This window comes from Oryzias latipes, chromosome 18, assembly GCF_002234675.1.
Source record: "Oryzias latipes chromosome 18, ASM223467v1".
Classification (NCBI taxonomy): Eukaryota; Metazoa; Chordata; class Actinopteri; order Beloniformes; family Adrianichthyidae; genus Oryzias; species Oryzias latipes.
The window spans coordinates 7,925,821-7,949,476 of record NC_019876.2 but is presented as its reverse complement, the minus strand read 5'-3'; the positions used below and the strand labels follow the sequence as shown (position 1 = coordinate 7,949,476).

At 41.0% G+C, this 23,656-nt stretch overlaps 1 protein-coding gene and 2 long non-coding RNA genes across 3 annotated transcripts; 1 reads left to right on the top strand and 2 right to left on the bottom strand.

Moving 5' to 3' along the window:
• Window positions 1-4,322: 4,322 nt before the first annotated feature.
• LOC110017133 lies at window positions 4,323-8,727 on the bottom strand. The gene is made up of 4 exons (XR_002872024.1): window positions 7,867-8,727; window positions 6,904-7,039; window positions 6,751-6,804; window positions 4,323-5,555 (listed from the first exon to the last, which is right to left on the bottom strand). It is a non-coding gene; the product is annotated as an uncharacterized LOC110017133 (long non-coding RNA).
• Window positions 8,728-14,021: 5,294 nt separating this feature from the next.
• LOC110017063 lies at window positions 14,022-17,321 on the bottom strand. The gene is made up of 3 exons (XR_002292374.1): window positions 16,249-17,321; window positions 15,320-15,471; window positions 14,022-14,283 (listed from the first exon to the last, which is right to left on the bottom strand). It is a non-coding gene; the product is annotated as an uncharacterized LOC110017063 (long non-coding RNA).
• On the top strand, window positions 15,517-22,899 carry syt4 (synaptotagmin 4). The gene is made up of 5 exons (XM_023966358.1): window positions 15,517-15,785; window positions 17,342-17,958; window positions 18,051-18,374; window positions 21,291-21,411; window positions 21,746-22,899. The coding sequence occupies exons 1-5, from the start codon at window positions 15,752-15,754 to the stop codon at window positions 22,057-22,059; spliced, it is 1,410 nt and encodes a 469-aa protein (XP_023822126.1). The 5' UTR covers window positions 15,517-15,751; the 3' UTR covers window positions 22,060-22,899.
• Window positions 22,900-23,656: the final 757 nt, after the last annotated feature.

Genomic DNA, 23,656 nt, shown 5'->3' with positions numbered 1-23,656 from the left:
GCCTCTAGAAGGGTTGGTCGGGGAATCCAATACCTCGTGGATTGGGAGGGGTACGGTCCTGCCGATCGACAGTGGGTTCCGGGACGTCATGTTCTGGACCCGGATCTAATTGATCGCTTTCATCGGGACCATCCTGATCAACCATGTCGTTCGTCTAGAAGCCGGACTTAGTGTGGGGGGTTATGTTATGGTTGCCCTCTAGTGGTGTTTCTTTTGGTTGCATTTCTGGCAGGTTAGCTGTGGTCCCTCACTAATTGATCACAGCTGCCTGCAATCATGTTGCTTCCTATTTAAGTTCTGTTCTCTCTGTGTTTTGTGTTGGAGCATCTTCTCTGTTTGGGTCTTATTTGGGCCAAGTAAAAGCTTAAAACTTTATGGATTTGTTTGAGTCTTCCTGCTTCTGGGTTTATCCTCTCTGATCAGCCGTAACAGTATGAGGAATAAGCCGTTAGGATTCTGGGTCAACATCAACAGGAACACACCGGTTGAGCTCTGCAGTTAGCACTGACTTTAACTGTCTTAAAACTTAATTTGACATAAAAAATAACTGCAGAAAGAAAGCCGACCATCTCCCTGAAGAAATACCATAAAGCAACGCTTCGGCTGACTTGGGAAACCCTTGCCTCATCAAACAAGTCTAGTTATTATGAAGCTAGTCCTCACCAGGCTGAAGAGAGAAGTTAATTCTGAAAACAGAGCCTTTAAAAATGATTGGGAGGCAGGATAAATGTTTACTGACATTATACTAGTAAACCTGTGTGCCTCATTTGAGGAGCTAATGTGGTTGTAATTAAATAATTGAATCCAAGTACGGGACAAAACATCAAATACACACAACAAAAAAAGAATTCTTCAGTAAACACAAAACACTGCGAGCTAGTGAGGTTACCTGAACATGTGTAAACTGAAAACTGCATTTAAAAAGAAAACGTACCTGAACAAAGACTGCTGAAAGGTGATGACTGAAGAATTTGTGGCCGCAAACACTTCTAAATAATCACACAAGAGCTTTATCTGACATTTTACTTACATTTTGTGAGAAGACATAATTGTTCACCTAACAAGAATACAGGCGATCCTGCTTGGATTGGCACAAATTCATTTTGATTTCTGCGATGCCAAAGAAGGTAGCTAAACTGATAAAAACATATGAATGTAGAAGCTTCTTCCAAGCAAGTTTTAGAGCTGGCTCTAAAGTCTCTGCTGGTTACCTGCTGTAAAATAAAAATCACTAGCATTTTCATCCACTCAAACCTCTGGAGTGCTTCTTATTTTTGTTTTTTGCCTTGAACCTGTTGGTCCCACTCTGGACCGGAGGGTGACATTTGGTGTCAGAAGTGGGATGATGACCCAGAAGACCAGGAGCAAGGCTGGCAAACTTCTGACGGAGCCAGAACCAGCTCAACCTGATGTGGAAGGAAAGACTGGGCAACTGACAATGGGGATTAGGGTCCTTCCTTCCAGCCACCAGGGGCTGCGTCGTCAGAGCAGGAGATGGTCACACTGTTGTGGGAGTTCATCTGTGCCCAGAGGAGCAGAGAAGAGATGCTGATTGGTGAACTCCAAGGTTTGTAGACGACAATGGAAGGTGGGCAAGGGGTTGCCTTCTCTGGCCAATGTGGGGGTTGCTGCCTCTCCTACAAAGACTTTCCTTGGGTGGGCATTCACCCCTGCAGCCCCCAGCATTGCAGTCTCAGCCATCGGTTGCTACATTCCAGTCTGGGGAGGATACCAAAAATACATACTACATACAAATATACTACATTTTGAAAGTGGAGTGAAGAATTGGGCTTGGCCTGAGACTGAATGGGCCTAGAGATTGGTTCCTCTGCTGAAGTGGAAGACATTGGAGGTCTATTCTGCCATGGATGAGGATCTTTCTGACTCATATTAAGATCTGAAGCAAGCCCTCTTAGCCAAACTTGATATTTCTGCTGAGACCCATCGCCAGTGTCTCAGGAATACAGCTGTACACCAGGGAGAGACACCCACACAAAAATACCAGCACCTAAAGCAGGGGTCGGCAACCCATGGCTCCGGAGCCACATGTGGCTCCTTCATCCTTCTGTTGTGGCTCCCTGTGACTTTGGAAATTAATGAGTATTTTATAATAATTAAATTTTATTTTATTTTGTTCATTTTTCATGGCATTATTTTCAAAGGCCCTGCTGGCTCCGCACGAAGCGAGTGCCACGTAAAAAACAGCTTCGTAATGAGCTCGTATTTATCGGGTGAGACCTGCAGAGCTGATAGCAGGGAGAGGCACGCGGGGCGGCTTCAATAAACACTCCGGTCTTCTGCCGGGAACTTGACGTGCCGCGGGGCAGAGACCAACTCGCTGATGTCAGAGAGTTCGCGCCAGTGTTGCCAGATAGTCACAGTTTTCCAGCCCAAAAGTCATCTGAAAACCGCCAGACTCAGCCAAACACAGCTTTTGTTGATTTTTTTTTTCATACTGGACTGATAAAATAGAAGATTTTTCTAAATAAAAGATAGTTCAGACTAATAATAAAATATGTACAATATTGGATATTTCTTCAGCAGGCCGCCTTCTTCCATTCATTTGCTTAACCCGCTCTATCCCCGCTATAACCTGCGTCCGGCTCTTTAATCCTTGTGCTGCGCTGGAGCGCCCCGACTATCGTATTTAGCGCTCTCTGTGTAGGACACACTGAGGAGCGCGGGGGAAACAAATCTCAGCTGCAGAGGATATGAACAGGTGAACAGGTAGAGAGGAAAAGCAGGTAGAGAGGCGGGGGAGGGGCTTTGGCTTCAAACTCTGTCAGAGAGATGGAAACAGGGGCGTCAGATTGAGACGCAGCTTTCACTGCAGGAGTTGAAGCAGAGACTTTCCCTGGGATGATTTTATGAACTCAAACATGGAAACATGATTACCAAGTAGAACTCTTCAAAATAATAAACCTGATCTCTCCACATTCTCAGTGTCTACCATGCATTGACAAACACATCGCTCCATGCAGCGATCAGACCAGAACCAGTAGCTCCTCCCAACGCGGCCGCGGTATCATCCTTTAAAGAATGTGCATTTGCAGCGACGTATGCTTCAGACGATCTCCGATTGGCCAATCTACATGTCAATCAAGTCCCCTACTTCTCAGTGAGGATTTTGATTGGCTGGTAGATTTTAATGAAGTACTTTTTTTTTCAATCTTTTCTGGCCCGCGATCTACTCTCATGTCATTGAAGATCGACCGGTCGATCGCAATCAACGTAATGAGCACCTTTGAATAATATATACATGCATAATATATATAATGATGTCAAAACGGGTTGTGGCTCCGAGTGCTTTCTTTTTTATTAGAGGCGGTCCCAAATGGCTCTTTGAGTAAAAAAGGTTGCCGACCCCTGACCTAAAGGATCAGTATCAATGTTGGATTAAGCCAGACCAGTACAGCGTGGAGGACATCGGTGAGGTCATTGTACTCAAGCAGCTGTTGAAGATGTTTCCACCTGACATTCCTACGTGGGTTGAGGAGCAGGAACCCACCACCGGCTTGAAGGGAGCAAAACTTGCAACTCAATACGTCAATGCCCGACGGCCCCAGGTGACCAGGACTTACAGCGGTCGTTGCATTGGGGACATGAGGACAGCCGGCTAGAAGGTCACAGGGTCAGAAACCATGGGACATTGGGGAATGTGGGGGCTACATGGGTGGAGCAGCAGGCTACTCTTAATCAGGGTGCTGTTGGGACTAAAAGGTTTGGACATCAGGTTAGTTCCAGTCGTGGAGAAATCATCTGCTACTATTGAATTTCCCCATCATGGGATAAATATGATCTAATCTAATCTACTGTCAGCAACCTGGTCACAAGGCCTCAGACCGTCCACATAAGAAGCCCAAACTTTCAGGTTACTGCAATGTTTCCAGTAATGATGGCTCATGTAGAGAAAGTACCCCACTTATCCTCATTTTATCCTGTTCGAATTAATGCTAAATATGTGTCGGTTTTATGAGACAGCCGTAGTCTGGTGTCACGGGTTAAGAGGTGTTGTCTGTCAAACGGTGTCATTGATTAAGAAAACAAAACCAACATTGATTGTGTTCATGGGGATCAGAGATCGTATCCTACAGTTGATGTTACTACTATAATTTTTTTCTGGTCTTTTAAACTTCTAAAAACAACCAGAGACAAGATTCCTTTTTTCAGTTTAACACACAGACGGATGCTTTTATTAAACGCAGATACTAACATCTAACAAGCATCGATAGATGGATGCGTCTTACACAGTTGGTCCATTCTAAAAGTTCATATAGTGACAAACAACACAAAAATGAGCCCAGTTACCCACACACTGCAGGTTCAAACGCACAATATTTTGTTTTATTTACCTGTTTTATGAGATGTGTCTAATGTGACAAAATAAATCAGTCGTCATCAACAGCAGGAATGATCTACAGGCGGCCGTTCCTAAATTCCAAAATATTGTAAAATAAAAAATGTCCCAACAAGAAACGTTTTTGTTCAAGCAACTTTTCATAAAATACTACAACCTAGTGGCAAATTTGTGAACTACAGTTTCTGCAAAAATGAAAGTAAAAATGTGCAGATGAACAACATTCAAATCAGGCTTTGAGAAATGATTTTCTCTACAACCGTCCACTATTTGAGAATCAAGTTGTGTAAATTGTGACCCAATAAAAGTAAATCAAGAGTCTGTGGAGGAAACATCAGCGTTCATTACAGTTTTTGCACATGCTTTCAGTGAAAATGCTTTGCGGGGTCACAGAGTGCATTTTAGAAACCCACAAACTGTTTAAGGGTTAAGCCCCACTCATCTTTGAAACAAAATTTAGCTTCTAATGGTTCTTCAGCACAACCTCTCTGTAGCACAATGCATAAACAATGTTACAACACCAACATTTGTTACATCTGCATAAAGAACTTTAGGAAGAAAAGCATGGGTGTTTATGCTAACATTTACACAGAAACGTGCACAAATCTGTACAAGAAATGCTCTATGTGAAAGAAAAAAAGTAATTAATTTTTTTATAATTCTCATGAATTTTTTTGTGCTTCAATAACTGAAGTATTTTCTATTAGATTTAAACAGATTATAGCAGAAATGCAGCTTTTGAACTGAACTACTGAGATCCTGTCTCTTTTGTAATCCCAAACCAATTTGCATCTTCACATTGTAATTACTATAGAAAAATAGTTTTTGATTGGCAGCTGCTATAGCCATTAAAAGGTAAGCTGAGAAGTAAACATTTTAGGATCAGGCAAAACAAGAACAAAGAGAAAAAGAAAAATTAAAATTCATCGTGCATCTTTTCAATCAAATCGAAAAGCATGGCATTTTCATTAAACCAATTTTCAATGGCGGCACTTTGTTTTTCCAACTCAATAAGTTTCTCTTTTGACTCCTTCACCAATGTGTCTGTATTCTCAATCGTTTGAACAAAATGTTTCACAACTTTGGTTATTTCCGGAGAACCGTTGGGTAAATTGTCCTTTAAATCCGTCAGGCGTTTCATCCACTGGTCTGGTATCGCTACAAACTCTAAAATGCTGCTCAGCGACTTCTGATCAGCCTGGTGTTAAGAAAAAATAAAAATGATTCAACAACACAAAATCCAAAGATTTATATTTTACATATTAGAAAAAAAGTTGCATTTTTGACACAACTGCTTTTTAAACCAAGTAATTGGATCTTAAATTAATCCGTTTGTTATTCTTTTTATGTGTTTTGCATTAATTAAACTGAAAATACAAACATAACACTGCTCACAAAATGCAGGACAGCTTGTGGTTCAGGGAATTTGTAAAGTACGGTTGGAGGTACACTCAAAAAAATGATTCAAGCCCCTGTTTTATGGAATAAACTCCCAGCTCATGTAAGAGAGGCCGACACAGTTTCTACATTCAAAGTTAGACTGAAAACATTCCTCTTTGGACAGATTGTTTAACTTAATGTTAATGTGTTTAAATTAAACTTAATAAAAATTACTATTAGTTTTTCGTAGGCTGCTAGAAGTTGAAGCTGGGGTAACTATGGTGCACTGGGGTTCTGTCCTCTTTTCTCATCTACTTCTACCCTTCCTCTTCTCTATTCTTGATCATTATTCATCATTTAGTTCCCTCTGTTTTCTGCAGTGTGATTCATGCATTGTCCCTCTTTTCCTCTCCCCTCCTGGGGAGTGGGAGTGCTTCCAGATTCCAGTTGGTTCATCCGTGCTCCTGTACCTGACCGAGTACCTCTTCTCTGCTCCTGCTCCTACACCTGGCTGTGGATCCTGTCTCCGGCTCGACTCGCGCCTTTGACTGTCCCTCCAACCACGGCTGGATGAAGCTCGTCTGCTGGACTTTATATATGTAGTTGTAGATTTAGATAAGTTAATTATTCTCTATGAGTTCTGGTAAATCGCCTGTCCGTCCTGGGGGAAGATCCCTCCTTCATGTAGACACCCTTGAGGTTTCTTTTTTTTTTTCCCGGAATCCGTTTTTTTTTTGGAGTTTTTCCTTAACGCAAAGGGGGGTCTAAGGGAAGGGATGCCTGTTTAGTTTAGTCAGTTTGTTAGTTCAATTTTGTATTTTTCCTATTGAACTCTTTGTATTCATGATCCTTTTGAGGTCATGTTTCACTTTTTCAATTACCGATACGAAGCCCATTGAGACGACTGTTGTTTTGACTTTGGGCTATACAAATAAAATTGAATTGAATTGGAAAATTTAACACTGTAAAGCACATTTGAAAAGAGAAAATTTGTCAAAAAATAAAATACAGACCTTCAATGCTTCCAGTTGCTCTTTCAGAAACTGGTTACCTTGTTTCAACTTGGCCTGTAAGTCATCAGTGAGAAGCAACATGTGTTTTTTCTTCTGCAGAATTGTGTTTTCTATTTTTTGAATATAAAAGGCTGTTGCAGATTTTTTATTTACCAGTTCTTGCTTGTCCAAATTGCAGCTCGTCTGGGAGATCAGAGTCAGCAGACAGAAAATAAAGAAAAGGCTCTTGGCGGCTCCGAGACCGGACACTTTTTTGTTTCTCATCCAGGCTGTTGCTTCCATCTCTACTCTAAAAGAAAAAAAAGGTAATTTCATAAGTTCCCCCTAAAAAGTTTACAGCAAAAGTAAGTAGGTTTTGGGTGTCATATGGTTAAAGAAAATGAAAAAATAGAAATTTAAAAGAAAATCTAATCTTGTTTATGTCATGAGATTAAGCCAGAGTTTTTCACGTGTCTCTTTGGTTCTAATGCCTTCTTCTTTTCCAACATTTTTGGTCTCCAGCTAATTTCATAGACTGACTCCAACCTTTTTGCAATTTTGATGCCTTTATTGTAAAATAGATTTTTCAAACGTGACCAAAGGTATGAATGGCCTACGGTTGAAAGATTTATAAAATCGATCATTACTTTACTGATTATAGTCGACTGCTGATAGTTAATGAGTAATATTTTTCCTTCATTATGAAGGCGGTGCCCAGAAGATTATTTTATCAAATTTCCAGTTTAATACATTTTCTACCAACTTTAGGAGAGAATATTTCATATTCATCTATTTCACGCTACATGTTACATTTTCGCTTCTCCTTATGATTTTCTCTTAAACATCAGAGTGAATTAAAAAAAAGCAGATCCTGGAAGGTCGGTCTTTTTTTTATAATTAGTTATGAAAATTGTTTTTTTACAACACAAGTCCAATTTGAGCTGCTGTAACGAAGAGCTCACTCACTTCAGGTCAGCCTACAGTTAATATCTAATAATAAAAAAATCTTACTTTTACTTAAAATATGAACTTTTTTTTAAGAAATGTGTTAAAACCAAGTCATTGTATTTCAGTAAAAGTTATCCAAGAATTTTTAGAATTTTACAACAGTATTATGTGACAGAGAACACCAAGGACCTTGGAGGGTCAGTTTAGACCTGTCCAAAAATAGTGAAGAGAGGAGAATCTAAAAGAAAGAAAAACAAAAATTAAAACATACGCAAACATTTTTTGATAAAATACAGAGAGAGAGATTGACGCTCCCAGAAAAGAATTCTGGGCAGAATACCAGCTTTGGGTCCCCTGACAAAGCAGATGAAGTCCAGGCAAGAGACGTCCTGATGAATACTCCTGACAGCGCTGAACCACATATATACGTTCCAGCAGAGGCTGGTTTATCTGGTTTAGCAGAAACCTGTGGAGGTGTCCGTCCAACGTGCTTTCTCTGTCAAGCAACTATATCCTGCAGTATGGAGAGTTGAAGTGTTCACCATAGGAAGGGACACCAAAAAGAGGGAACCCTAAGGAACCACACAACAGAGAAATCAAAGAGAGGGTTGAAGAACGCAGAGTCCGAACAAGGTGTTTTTTAGTCAACACAAGCAGGGATTTTTCTGAAACCTTTCCATAGTCCACCCTCAGTACCGTTCCAATATTAAGACAATGAAGCCAAACAAAACTATTAAACGTGAGTCTCACCCAATTTTTCTATCATATCTAAATTAAGGCGTTTTATTCATTAGGATGTTAGCTGATCTACATGGTGGTGGGGGGTGTCTGTGTGTGTGCTCTCAATAGAGCGTAGTCGGTTGTTAGTAGTAATGAAAGTATCAACATTGGTATCGATACTCCCAAAATTTCAAGAATGACAAAAATCACCAGTAACTGGTACAGAATATTATATGTAAATAGTAATCAGTATCGTCTCAAATATTACACGTGTGGTTTAGCCCATCACTAGCTGTTAGCCAATCAAAAAAGAGCTTTGATCTGATAACCTGAGTCACAACACAGTCAAGATTCGTTTTTAGTGTAATGTTAAACTAAGTTTCCTTTTCAGTGAAGTGATAGTGAATTAGTGTGTTCCAACAAGAGATGGTTGCAAATGTAATCAATAGAAATAAAGTTTAGTCTAAATGACAAAAGGGGCTTATTCAAATACACACCTTGTGTTTTAGAAGACTCATAACCTCATGTTGTAACAGTAAAATCTGTCCAACATAAGAGGCCTTCAACTCTCATCTGTTGGCTCGGCTGTTGGACAGGACAAGTTTAAAGGAAAAAAAAGAGCTGTGATTCATGTCAAGACTCGTTTTAAGTGAAATGTTATACTCTTTCGTTTTCAGTAAAGTGACACTGTGTAGTTTCATTTGAGGGAAAATTGAGGGGAAGGCACAGGAAAATCGACATATTTTCCGTACTGTCAGTCGGAGTTAAGTCGCAGCAGGAAACAAATACATAATAAAGGAGAAAACAAAGTTGCGCTGGTGCATAAAGCACATCTTTGTCAACAAAACAGCGACTTTTACTCCAAAAAATATGGAATTTGTTTTTTACAAGTTTAAAAAAAAAGTAAAAGAATTGTTCTTTATTTTATTTTTCAGACAAGACAGAAAAAGCTTGAAACATTAACTTTGGCATCTGCAGCAAAATGTCCAGTTGAGTTCACATCATTTAGAGAGACTAAGTGTGCCTTTATGAACATCACATGGACATCAGTTTTGTGCAGCTTGAACTTGCTGTCTTGGATTCATAGATGAATCTAAAACCTAGTAACTTCAGGAAAGACATAAACTTTGTTTCTCAGCACCTGTCTCAGGTGGATGAAGCCACTTGGAAGCCATGATTCCACTTCAAGGCATCATCTGGATAAATCAGAGCCTTCCTGGACGCATGAGGAATACGCCGGTGGGATTCTGGGTCAACATCAACAGGAACACATTGGTTGACCTCGGCAGTTAGCACCGACTTTAACCGTCTAAAGACCTAATTTAACACTGCAAAAAGAGAGCCGACCATGTACCTGAAGAAATACCAAGAGACATCAAAGACATGAAAAATGCGCTTAAAGGCTTGACTAAGGCCGCCTTTACACCACATGGTTCAAGTGACCCAATTCCGATTTTTTCCTCTCACGTGGCACAGATCGGATATGATCGGTGAATGTGTAAGCAGGACAAAAGCGCATGGATTCCGTTTTTCTCAGATCGGATACAGGCCTCTCTCATATGTGGAAATAAATCGGAAACAAATCGGATACGTGCATTTGTGTGTGCCATGTAAGAAGACAAATCGGATATTCCCCAGTAAATGCGAGTCGTACGTCAGTGACGTCAACTCAGGACACCACCAACTGAGATCACATGACTTATTAAGGTGCTTTTTGTGCGCTCATGTTGCTGTCAGCGTGTTACCTTTCAGCCTCAGGCTTCAGACCGTAGTTGGAAACCGCTGTTATGTCCGGTCCGGTCCCGGTCCGGACGCAAACGGTAACTAATGAAGCGGGACATCGTTGCTATGGAACAGCAGGCTAGAAGCCGTTTATTTCTTTGGGGGGCGTGTATGATGGGGACCATGTGTGTGTGTGAGCGCGCGCACGCGTGTGTGTGTGTGTAAGGAGAGAGAGTGGGTGTGAGCGCGGAGCGGGGGACTGTCGGAGAACCGTAAATTAAAAATAAGGTGTCTCGCCCAAAAGTTTTGGAGTCTCTTAGCCCATTCTGGAGGCTGAGGGTTCAGAACAGAAAAGAGAACCCCGAGGACATCTCCCGTGTGTTTCTGACTACGGTCAGAAAAAGAGAAGTCATCGCGCAGGAAAGGTTCAACACTTGGATCAAACTGTTAGTACAGCACGTCTGCAAACACTTCCTCATTCAAAACTCAGAGAGAGCACATAAGACGGCCGACCAGCCCTCATTTTTACTACCCCGTGCATCCTGTCAGGAGCGCCCAAGGCAACGCCTCCTTCCGTCGCTGCGTTGCCCCTATGACAACCACAATCACAAAAGTCCGAAAAAGGTCCGCGGAGGGCGGAAATACTGCTAGGTAGTCCTCTGAATGTCTACGTTTGATAGTTTCAGCATTGTATAGTGTAAATGCAAAAATCAGATATGGGTCACTTTTAAAAGATGATGTAAGCGGGTCGTCAAAGAAATCGGATATAGTCAGAAAATCGGATATGAGCATCAAGATCTGCAGTGTAAAGCCGGCCTAAGACTGTTACAGTCATGAAGAATGAGCTAAAGCGATTTCTTGAGCTAATTGCAGAATTCAGAATACTTCGGGCCGCAGAGACAACAACAGTATAAATATACTCAAGAAACAAGTGGACCAGTGACGTGCGGTGAGGTTAATGGCTGGTGAGGCACTGACGTCATCAGTCAGATTTACAAACATATGAACCATGAGTATAAATAACTGAGTAGCTTATTCACCATTTGATTGACAACAGTTAACGTTTTGTTTAAAATATAATTTCAACATGTTTTTTTTCATATACAAACTGCAGCATAGAAAAAAGCACAAACGTTATTATCGTCTTACCTTTAGTTGTAAATAAAGTCCATACGCCGCTCCTTCTGAAGAAAATGAGTTGCCGCTTCCTATCACTTCTTCTAGTATTTTTTAGCGTCATAATCTCAGGGCTCACCGGCGCCCCCTAACATGAGGCACGAGAACTGCAACATGAGGCACGAGAACTGCTGGCCTCACCCAGCGGCTTTTTCGCCGTCGTTTAGCGCTCAGCACAAGAAACACGTCCCTCACATACAGTTATTTATAAAAACAAGCACTGTGCATCATATACATCTGCTAAATTATTTAAACTCAGCTCATATAGTACAAGTGATTGAACCGACATACAGAGAGACAGCAGTACCGTCTGACTGCATAGGTATTGCGCAATCCAAGGTGAGGCTCAGCGGGCTGGTGCCTCATCGCACGTCACTTAGTATCTGAACGGCAAATGCGGAAATTCAGCGATTTTGAAAAGAAAAAACACCCAAAAATGGTACATTTAAATGGAAAATGACCGCAAAGCACAACTTACTGATTAAATATAATAATTGAATTTATTTGTTCTCTTTTCTTCCCATAATGACAGGTGAGGCTGTGCCTCACCTGCCTCTCCTGACTGCACGTCACTGAAGTGGACCCTAACCCTATCATGACAAAATTGAATTAATGCTTTGAATGAGTGAAAATATTGTGGTTACATTTCAATATATTATAATCCATTTTAAAATCTCAAACTAATAGCTAGAGTAACGGTTCTAGAATGTAAAAATAAGCATTACCTGCAATATGCACGCTGACCACTGGGGACACTACCTACTACTAACTTTGAACAACAGTCTTAGATGAAAAGTGAAGCCAAACAAAAACTATTAAATGGGAAACCCACGCAATTTTTCAATAATATCTAAATTAATTTACTTTTTTACTTATCCCACAATGGGGAATTTGTTCTCCACACTTTAACCCATCCCCTGGGGGGAGCGGTGAGCTGCAGACTAGCCGCGCTCAGGGGGGCTACAGCTGGCTGGAGAGAGCGGGGATCAATCCGCCAACCTTTTGGTCGTTGGACGACCTGCTCTACCACCCGAGTTACTGGTACAGATTATTATATGTAAATAGTTATCAGTATCGTGTGGTTTAGCCCATCACTAGCTGTTAGCCAATCAAAAAAGAGCTTTGATCTGATAACCTGAGTCACAACACAGTCAAGATTCGTTTTTAGTGAAATGTTACACTCAGTTTCATTTTCATTGAAGTGATAGTGATAGTGATTCAGTGTGTTCCAACAAGAAATGGTTACAAATATAATCAATAGAAAGAAAGTTTAGTCTAAATGACAAAAGGGGGTTATTCAAATACACACTTTGTGTTTTAGAAGACTCATAACCTCATGTTGTAATGGTCACAATTTATTTACAAAAAACATTGGACCAAAAACAGACATTTCACACTGAAAGGCAATCATAATGGAATAATAGACCATTAATAGATTGAATAGACAATTTTAGATTGAAAACATGCACAGGTCGTAAAACAGTGATGCTTATTAACTGCATGAAACATAAGAGGAATTGAATATGTGTCTAGTATGTTAGTGTAACATATAAACACTTATTCAGACAACCATAGTGTAAAGAACATGCTAACAAGTCAACTAAATTCTTTATGCAACTAAAAAACAAAAATCACTAAATCCATTGAGTTCTTCATCGTCTTTGTTGAACAATTTTGCTTAGAAGGTAAGAAGGGGCGGTGCTTCTTCTCCTGTGTTGCTGCCAGAAGTAAATACAAATACACGCATTTTAATATTACTCTGCACATAATTACAGACATTTTTTTGTTTGCACATTTCATATTTTACATATTTGCACACTTCCTTGGTAGACTCTGTAGATATTGTACATAAACATTTTTATTATAACTTTGTTAGATTTGTTGTTTGCACTTTGATGTCGACTGCTTCAATTTTATTGTCCAAGTGGAGAGTGACAATTAGGGCATGTTTCATCTTATCTTATCTCTTTACAGTGCCCTCTAGTGGCTGTTTGTAGAAAAACAAAAAACACAATGACTATTTTTTTAATATCTTTTTTTTGACTTGTATAAGTCACACCTGTGCATAAGTTGCATCCCTTGCCAAAATCATACAAAAAACAGGGACTTATACTCCAAGAATTTTTAATTTGTTTTTACAAGTTCAATAAAAAATAATGGGGACAGTCTACCAGCTGTCCCCGACTTACCCTCTTCCTCTTATAATCTCTTAATAGGGTGATTGGGGGGGGGAGGGTCAGTCTGCGATGCACCTTGGCGGGAGTAGCTACTTGGCAGTGGTCCCCCTCCCATAGTTGCCGTATGGAATAGCCCCCCCCCCCCCCCCCGGTTTTAATTGCACCTTGGACCCTATAGGACCCTTGGTGGGGGGGTGCTTGGACATCACTGCCAGCAAGCAGCAGATGTCCTGTCAGTACCCTACCTGCCAATTTTAACTGCACCCCCTTAGTACAAACACCTTTTACTCCCCAAAATATACATTCCAACACAAACACACATACATGCACACACACCCTCACAAACACACACACACATGCATTTCACAAGGAAGGTGGAACCTCTGACAATCTGTCCCCTACCCTATCCCCAGAGGGGCCTACCAGGCCCTCGGTGACGGCGACCGTGTCCCTTGGGTGCTGGCTTCCTGGGCCCGGCAGCCCTCTCTCCACGCAGGGGGAGGGATCCCTGAGTTCTCTGGCAAGACCAAGAGCCAGGGATCACATCACATCTGAGCCTGTGGGTGTCCGTGTCCCTGTGGTGTGGGTTCTGGTCCTGGCTCCTGGGGCGCGGGCCTTTTTCATATTTTCCAACTGCTGGTGAGCCTGGTCAGGCCATATTAAAACAGCCCTTGGGGACCCTCCTTCCTCTTGGGCGTCCTCCTCCTGGGGGGGGTCTCTGCCTTGCTCTCTCCTGGACTAACCGTGGCCTGGGGGCAGGGGGCTGCCTGGAGCGTGGGGGCGGGTCTCCAGCTATCATTTGTTTGCCCAGCTGTCAGACAGGACAAGTGAAAAAAAAAAAAAAAACAATAATGGATTTCACATAAATCACAGAGAGACTAAATGTGCGTTTATTAACATCACATGTACATCAGTTGATCCATCTCCTCACAGAACCCCATTTTTCCTGGGCGTCCAACAAAAAACACAACAAATAAAATCAATGTAATAATAAATAAAGTTTAGCCTAATTTAAAAAAGGTGTTTATACAAATATATACCTTAGTTAGAAAGAAAAAAAAAATCACGTTAATTACATTAACATGATTCCTTTTTTTCTTTTGAAACTCAGTTTAAAACATTCATGCCCTGCAAAATTTGGGCAAATATCTCCAAAGTTTTCTCATATTTTGAAATTCTGTTTTTGTGGGTTTCACGAACAGTAATTTAAATGAATAAATACTTCAAATCAATTAAATATTTTGACCTGAGTCTATATTCTATGAAAGTTTATTTCTTTCAATGGAATAGTGGAAAAGAGAACACTTTTCCATTACATCCAACTATTTTGGAAAGGGTATGTATTATAAGTCGTTTTTATTTATCACCACAGTCAGAAGTATATGCATGTGGCTTTTGTAATATATTATCTATTATTAACTTAATAATAAAAAAAAACGATTTAAGTTTTTAGTGTTTTAGTTTTTTAGTGTTTTATTTTTTAAACTTTCTAAATACTTTTTAGACTATTTCCCTGTACAATTTTACTCAGACACCAGAGGTCAGTGTTTCATAAATGTTAAATGTGGTCTTTCTTCCAGCTTCTTCTTTGTTGCAGTATTAGGTTGGAATTGGATGGTCTTCATAGGGTCAAAATTAAAAATGTTAATGAGAGCATTGCCTAAGAATCTTTCTGGTTAACATATTTAACCCACAGAAACACCTTCTGGGGCTAAATGGGTTAAGGGATCTAAATAGGTTGGATGTTTAATAAAATACAGTTTTTTCAAGCAATCTGTACGTATAATCTCTAACAGATAAGTGCTCACATTAACATAGACAGAAAACAAATATGTTCATTCCCTGACCGTCAATCAGTGAAATTGGCAGGTCTGTTGTGCTGCTTCACCAGGGCTTCTCAGCCAGCCTTCGTCACCGCTGCGTCAGCGCTGATGAGCTCAGCGTTTGTCAGGAGGGGATCGAGGAGGGGGAGGGGACAGAAGGGTGGATGGGAGAGAGACTGCAAAAACAAGCGGACAAAAAAGCTGGAGAGGGAGAGAAAGAGAGGATAGGGGTGTTGCCGCCTCTGAGACACTCATCACTGAGTAACAGCAGCAGAGTGGGAACACAGCTTCCTTCTCTTTGGATATCACAAGGCTTTAATTTTCTTGTTATTAAATTTTTATTTAAGAAAAAATATTCTGCTGTAATATTCAACACCCTTTAAGAAAGAAACAGCTGGAGATTCAGCTGAAGAGGAGAGCTCATTGTAGACCCTTTCAGGACCTTGGACAGCGATAATGGCTCCAATGATGGAGAGCGGAGCTGAGCCCGGTGAGTCCATCCAACACACTCACGCTTCATCCTTTGCATGATGTGATTTAATGCGAAGGGACACCACCTGGTGTGGATGGATGAGTAGGCTGGTGTTGGGTTCCTCATTACTCAGAGATGCTAGAAATGTGTTGTTGGAAAGAGTTTTTTTTTAATTCACCAAATTAAGAGGTTTTGCATTTAAGTTTTTATTTCATTTGTTCATTCACAGTCAATTATGCACAATATTTTCAGTTAAAAGTGTTTGATTTCCCTTACTCTAGTCAAAACCTCCTGCTATCTCCAGTTTGCAATGATCTTAGAGGTGTCAATTAATCAGCAGGACACTAATCCGTTGGGTGGAGGTTGGGCTACATTGCATAGAACATCAATAGTTGACAAAGTGGAGTTATAATTGTCTTCTGGGTTCAACAAAAGCAGACAGGCATCAATATAATTAAAAAAAAAGCCTGGAAATACCCACCGTTTCATGTCCTCACTCTTTAGCAGTTCCTTCACAGCCCCCCCGTAGCGTCAGCCATCTGTCGTTCCAGCCTTGAACACCATTCCACCCAGGGCACCAGCATGAAATATATATAAGCAGAAAGGAGGAAAACATTATGTAGAAGTGCTGTGATTTAAAAGTGATAGGAGTTCAACATTCCTCACATCGCCCTCTTACATAATAATGAGAAGCAATAAAAAAAGATTATCGCTGCATTTAAAGGGAAAACTGAGGCATAACATGCAAATGACATCTTCAATGGTACATTAGAAAATGGCACAGTATATAGCCTTAGTGTTGACATGGACGTCACAGATTGTGTGAGTTGAATGGGAAAAATAACACATTAGCTTTGATCACGTGAACGACATGAGTGATCGCTCACTGCCACTGCTTTTTGACATTTTGATGGGTTTGTAGACGTGGCTGATCGGTCCTCTTGATGGTCTGTTTCCTCTCTTAATTGAAACCCATTAGATCTGGCAGCAGGATTGTTGTTGAGTCAAAGTTCAGCACGATGAAAGAAAAAAAAAGGCATTCAACAGTGTTCATATAATGTTTCTATAAGCATACCACAATACGTTTAATAGTAGACAGTTAATCTCATAATGTCATTATGGAAATTTTCCACAATTAACGCCCAAAAATCTACATCTCCTCAACAAAATATCATATTCTTTTCATGATTAGATGGTATTCAGGTATTTAGACTACTAAATCAAGTGGTAACTGTCTACATTATCATACCTGTAAAATCCTTGATAAATTGGCTGCTTATGGCTTTATGCGGTTTTCCCAACAGCTCTTTACTAATACCAGCTGTTTCCTGTTTGGAAATGAATCCGGTAATTGGGCTGAACAGATCGCATTGTGTTTTACTCCTTCTGACTCAAGGCTGCAGCTTGCGTCAGCCTCAGATACAAAATGGATGAAGTTGCTTCAGTACAAGTGCAGAAGGAAATGTTTCAGTTGACGGGTGTAAACAGATGCCTACATGCCACAACGATTGTCAAGAGTTATCTACTTTTTCTAACAAACTGCTGTCCTTGTCCTTGTCTGCTCCCCTCCACAGTGGCAGTACCGGTGGGCGTTGCCGTAGTGAGTGTTTTTGGCCTCGTCTTCACTGTGTCAGCCTTCACTTGGATCTGCTGCCAGCGCAAAAACACCAAATCCCAAAAGACGCCCCCATACAAGTTTGTGCACATGCTCAAAGGGGTAGACATCTACCCGGAAAGCCTGAGTGGCAAGAAGAAGTTTGCCGCAGCTGCCACCACAACAGTCAATGACGCCGGTAAAACAGATGTCAACGGAAACTGCCACACCACGCCAATGAGTCCATCAAGCACCAGTAAACTTGCAACAAGCCCAAACGGTTCCAGGCCGGCTCTGCATTTGGACCTTGAGAAGCGGGATCTCAATGGCAATTTTACCACCAAACCTTTTCACCACCACCATCAGAAGGTGAGGTGCTCTCCAGATCTGGAGCTGCCCTCTCCACACGCAGGGTTTACCCAACCTGGTGCGATGGACCGCCATGACCTCCCTTCACCATTCAGCAACCTCTCCAGCCAGGCACCAACTCCAGGTGTGGAGAGAGCTCATGTGGAGGAGAAGGAGAATGGCCTGGGTACTCTCCACTTTTCCCTTGAATACCAACAAGAAAAGAAGGCATTCATTGTTCACATCAAGGTAATGTAAAGGGTCTAAACCTTTGGTATAATTGTTTTAGCTTGTATGCATTCTATTTAATCTCTGGTGGTTTATGCTACTTTCTTATACAGGAGGCCAATGGTCTATCTCCAACGGATGAACAGTCCCTCACCTCTGACCCCTATATCAAGCTAACTCTGCTCCCAGAAAAAAAGCACCGAGTGAAAACCAGAGTCCTTCGAAAGACCCTTGACCCCTCTTTCGACGAAACCTTCAGTTTCTACGGGATCTCTTTGTCCCGAGTGACGGAATTGTCCCTTCACTTCATGGTGCTGAGCTTTGACCGCTTCTCCCGTGACGAAGTCATCGGAGAGACCCTCGTTCCTTTGTCTGGGATCGACTTGTCAGAGGGACGCGTGCTAATGAGCCGAGAGATTATCAAGAGGAACATCAAGGTACGATCTCACACAAATGTTTCAGCCACTTTTGGTTTTCCGTAAGACAATTTATCTTCACAGTTTCTTGAGGACAAAGCCATAGAGAATATGTTGTAGTCTTTACTGCACATCTATTATCAAGTCAGCACTAAATGGAGCATGATAAAAAAAAGAACATCTTTTATTTTCTCTTTTGAAGGTCAATTTCCCTTTTAAATCTGTCATAACATCTTAAGCTGACGTCCAAGAAAAGTTAGCTTGTTCCAACAAAAAAAAAACAAGAGCAAAAGTCCCATGAAGCCAAGGGGGAGAAGACAGAAAAAAGTGTCTCTCTGACATCATTGCAGGAATAGATTTGTAAACGGACACTGGGTGATTGAGTAGATTTAAAAGGCAGTGGTGGGAGCTCAGTTATGTTTCAAGTTTCAATTGTTTTATTGATTGTCTTGAATGTAACAATTTTTAGAAGCTTTTTTAAGTTTGCTGTGTTATGAAGGCAGTTATGTCAACAGGAGAAAATTAAGGGTTTTTTGAAGGGATGCTTAATGTAAAAGAATTAAAATGTAAGTCCAATTACTTAAAAACTTCAATCTAGATGAGAATTCAGTAAACAGGGTAACTCCTGCACTCTAGTATGGATTGGTGCATCAATGGATCTGTTTTCCAGTCTTCCTCTTTCCAGATAACTGCAAGGAATAGTCTCAACTCTGCAATCCTATCTTAAATGTTAGACTAAAATATGACTAATTTAATGGTCAGAAATAGCTGGTATGCTGATACCTTACAGTTTTTTTTGCTTGTAGATGTAATTTAGACAATATAAAATAAATTACAGATTTATATATTGAGAGAGTTTCAATAGGGCTTCACTAAAGCTCCACCTCTGAGCCATGAGGTGATGGGGTGCATTGCATTCTACTGGGAAATATGAGCTTTCGGTCATATCTTTAACGATCAGTACATATGATACAGCTCTCCAGAGGAGTGCTGGGAAATGGCAGTCAGAATGAGAAGTGTCAAGTGAAAGCTTTATGTGCTCATAAACAACATATTTTTTTCATTTACCACAGAGAGAATATAATTACTTTATATTTCTTTAGCTCTCTTTGTACTAAAAAGATCTAAATTCTAACAACCGCAGCTCCTGATTACAGCCAAAGTGGGAGGAAATCTGATTACACTGCTAATGAATATCTAAAAGTGTTTTATTTGGCATTGGAATTTCAGTTTTAACACATAGATTATCATTAGGTAAAAAAAAGGAAAATAAATTTGTATTTTCCAAAGACTATACATTGTGCTGCTTAAAAAAGTATTTGACATAATTATGACATTGTCTATTTTAATTTATCCAAGTTATTGTAAGGCGGTACAATTATTGTTTTGGCTGATAGGTCCACCCTCTTGCTTGCAGGGTGGTGGCTCTCTTTGTGTGCATGGGGTGGGTTAAGTCTCACCACTGAGGGTGGTTGGGTGTGACTGTGCAGCAGTGCATGCAATCAATGCTGCATAAGCTGAGCTGCACAGCCATGAAAGGGACTCGAGAACAAAGGAATCATGTCACCGCGGTTCTTTAAGCTCTCCTAAGAAATAATGTGTTAAAATAAGGACGCAGCATCTGTTTTTGGAGATGTGGAATTATAGGTCAAGGCTGGAGGTTGTCTGTGTGCTATTTTCCTATCGTCATGACAGGATGGCAGATCCGTTGGGTGTGATCACAGCATCTGATGCTCACATTCGGCGGCACACTTAAGACTAAAAACAATAAAAAAATAAGACAAATTCAGTGAGGTGGGTTTTGGTTCGTTTAGATACAAAAATAACAGAACAAAGTAGCTAAACACCATTTGAAAGAGATAGAATAGCATCAATTTAAGTTTTTATTTAGCATGCATAGCACCAAATGTATGGGGAGCAACTGTGTATCTGACTGACAATCACACCGAATGTGATTCAAGAATCAAATTCCCGTCCTGCAAGAATAAAATTAGTGGACCTTTTTGTTGTCTCAATTAAAATACGCAAGTATCGTAAAGGTTTAGAGGAAAACAAATGGCAATCATCAGATTCTCCTACATGTTGGTTTTGGACCCCATCTGCTGATCACAACATGAACATGTCAAGGACTGAAGCCGAGGTCCTGATTGGTTAGAACAGGGGTGTCAAACTCATTTTCACTGAGGGCCAAATCAGCATAGTGGTTGTCCTCAAGGGCCAGATATGACATATACATGTAACTAATGAAAAATAAATGTAACTACTCCTTAATGTTAAATTACTCATTTATTTATGTAATAACTTTTTAAAGTGACAGTTTCTGTTACATAGAAAACATATGTTTGCTTGTTACTCTAGCATGAATCCTTTAAAATTTGGTTCTTTTAGGTTAGGTTATATGAACAGTGTTTAAGTCCTAATGTATAGTTGCCCAATCCAATATTTCCAGTCAGATTTCTCCTAGATATGAATAAATACACACCAATTATTTATTTTATTTTAAGAAATGAAAAAACTTTTATGCTCTCGGGGGCCACAGAAAATGACACGGAGGGCCACATTTGGCCCCCGGGCCTTGAGTTTGACAGATGTGGGTTAGAACAGCGCAAATTCTTCGCCAACGTTCAGATATTTGATCTCTGGAGATATCATCCCGCGAAGTCCAAAATCTGTTGCTGCTAGATCGCTGCACAGCGCCTGATGCTCAAAATGCGCTGCAGGGCCTCTGATTGCGTCTGTCCATTGACATGAGATAGTAAAACTGGATGTCCCTGCCACACAAATCACTTTTGGTGTGAGTGCAGCTCAAAGATCGCAACATAATGAGAGATATAACAAGGGTTTTCTTTGCCAATAAGAGGTTATTTATAAGGTTGGTTATTCTAAATATCGTGTTTTCTGCTTCCTCGTTCATCATTGCTCTTCAATTCTCCACAGAAGTCTTCAGGCCGAGGGGAGCTGCTGCTGTCTCTGTGCTACCAGTCCACCACCAACACTCTGACTGTGGTCGTCCTCAAAGCTCGTCACATTCCCAGAACTGAAAACAACGGGCCCACAGGTACGCTGATCCAGAACGCAACCTTTTTAAAAACCCATTCAATTAGAGTAGATCGAAAAGATTTTGTCGTTAAAGTCAGGACTACTTTAGAGTGATAGAGATGGTTGCCTTAGAGACACCACCAGCGCATCAAAGTTATCTGATTAGTATGTGATAGAAAGCCCTTTAGTGACACACAATGATTTCCCAGTCAGCGTCTTCTGTCATCATCTGCATCCATCACTTCCTTGTTATTGATTGGTGCATTGATCCGATACAGGAATGATCTCCCTCCTCAATGCTTTTTAAATGATAGTTTCTCTTGCCTCACTGTCTTGCCCTTCTCCTCCTCCAGATGCATACGTCAAGGTGAACATGTACCATGGAAAAAAGCGCATCTGCAAGAAGAAGACCCATGTGAAGAAGTGCTCTCCCAACCCCGTCTTCAACGAGCTCTTTTACTTTGACCTGCCCTCCGAAGAGGGTCTGCGAGACACCAGCATCGAGCTTCTGCTGATGGACTCTGACAACTCCCGCTCCTCCAACGGTGCAATCGGCCGCCTGGTCCTGGGGACGGCGGCGGCAGGCACTGCCGGCGAGCACTGGAGGGAGATCTGTGACCATCCGCGGCGTCAGATTGCCAAGTGGCACGACATGTCGGAGGATTAGAATGCTGCTATGACCTGGTGCCATCTGGATAGCATGAGACGTACCTCCTGCTGGACAGTTCTTTTTTTGGGGGGGGACTTTCAGTTGTGAAGGAGAGTGAACTTTAAAGATTGGGTCAAAGGGTAGTGGCGCATTCCAAGTGATGTCATTAACCATTCACCTATTAATTCACTTTAAAGTCATTGGGGCTCAGTTGGCAGGCGGGGCATCACAAGGATCACCGTAGAGCTTTACACAATTCCAAAGACTGTCACCAGTAACATGCAACATCTCCATGGCAACTAGCAGTTGTTCCTGTGGAGGTTTTGCAGTGCAGAATGTCTTAAATGTCTCATTTTTTTCCTCTTCGATTCTTTCTTCTGCTCTTCCTCTTATAGATAGCAACCTCGCGTGGAAAGCAGAACCAAACACATCTCACAATGCTGTAAAAAGTGTGGAATATTAAAGTTTAATTTTTTTTTTTCCTTGCCGATGTAGATTTCTAATGTATGTTACATTGATTTATCTTCTGGTTGTTGATTTTGTAAGTGACGGTGGTATTTCATATATCATGACTGAAGTCAAATAAAGCCTAAATTAGGTGGTATGGGATTTGAAGAGTGGGCTGAGTGCGTTGGAGACGGTAACTGTGTGTGTGTGTGTGTGTGTGTGTGTGTGTGTGTGTGTGTGTCTTTGGGGAGCAGTGTGTCCGCGCTGACACAGCTGTGCGACTGTGTGGGTGTGAGATGTGAGCCGCATTACGTTCATCCTTGGTGTTTTGTCGCCGTTGCCGTGAGCACAAACACAGCTGTAATGTAAATGTACGTACCTTACTATAAAAGATGGCAAGTTCTGACAAAACGGGAGTTTGAAGCGTTATTTACTTGTGTAGGAAGGAGATCAAGAGAACGAACAGTTAAGCAGTTTTTAAAATAAATGATGACTGAATGAATCAAACATGCACAGATGTGAACATCCCTTCCCAACTGGTAAAGGATGATGTCATTGAGACCTTATCAAAGTCTGATGACGCAGTAACTGCTCCTGGAGGAAGTCACCCAATCTGATTAACAAAGTGGTTCAGTGAAAGGACAGCTACATCAGCATGTCATTTATTTCCACCATCATTCCTCTTAACTACACTTTCATTATTTAAAAAAACAAACAAACATTCTGGCAAATTGGTTTTTAAGACCCTCCATGAATTAAGGCTTTATTCCTCCCCATATCTGTGATTTACATCACATTCTTTATTTAGTAGCCTCCCAAAGTGCTCTCACTTTGTTCTTGGTTGCTTATAATACCCCCCCCCCCCCCCCCCCCCCCCCATGAGGCTGGCTGCTATTTTTAAAATCTACACCATGCTTTGCTGTGATAAAATAGAGCCTCTAGCTAATACTGTATCTTATTAGGACACCAAATCAGGCTTTTTAAACTGAAAGAAATGAGAAACTTGAGCACATTCATGAACTTTACGGAGTTCATAAATGTATCAAGAGTCTACAATATGCACAGGGGCCAACACATACATATTGTAGACTCTTGATAATTCTCTTACAAAATCATAAATCGTTGTGAATATAGAAACGAGCCCTATAATGTTTGGTGCGTTCAGGAA

Bases quoted from the DNA above. Each gene is read 5' to 3' on its own strand.
- syt4 (XM_023966358.1), top strand. From the start codon at position 15,752: ATGGCTCCAATGATGGAGAGCGGAGCTGAGCCCG. The intron at 17,959-18,050 runs GTAATGTAAAGG...TTTCTTATACAG, and splicing joins CATTCATTGTTCACATCAAG to GAGGCCAATGGTCTATCTCC. The intron at 18,375-21,290 runs GTACGATCTCAC...AATTCTCCACAG, and splicing joins TTATCAAGAGGAACATCAAG to AAGTCTTCAGGCCGAGGGGA.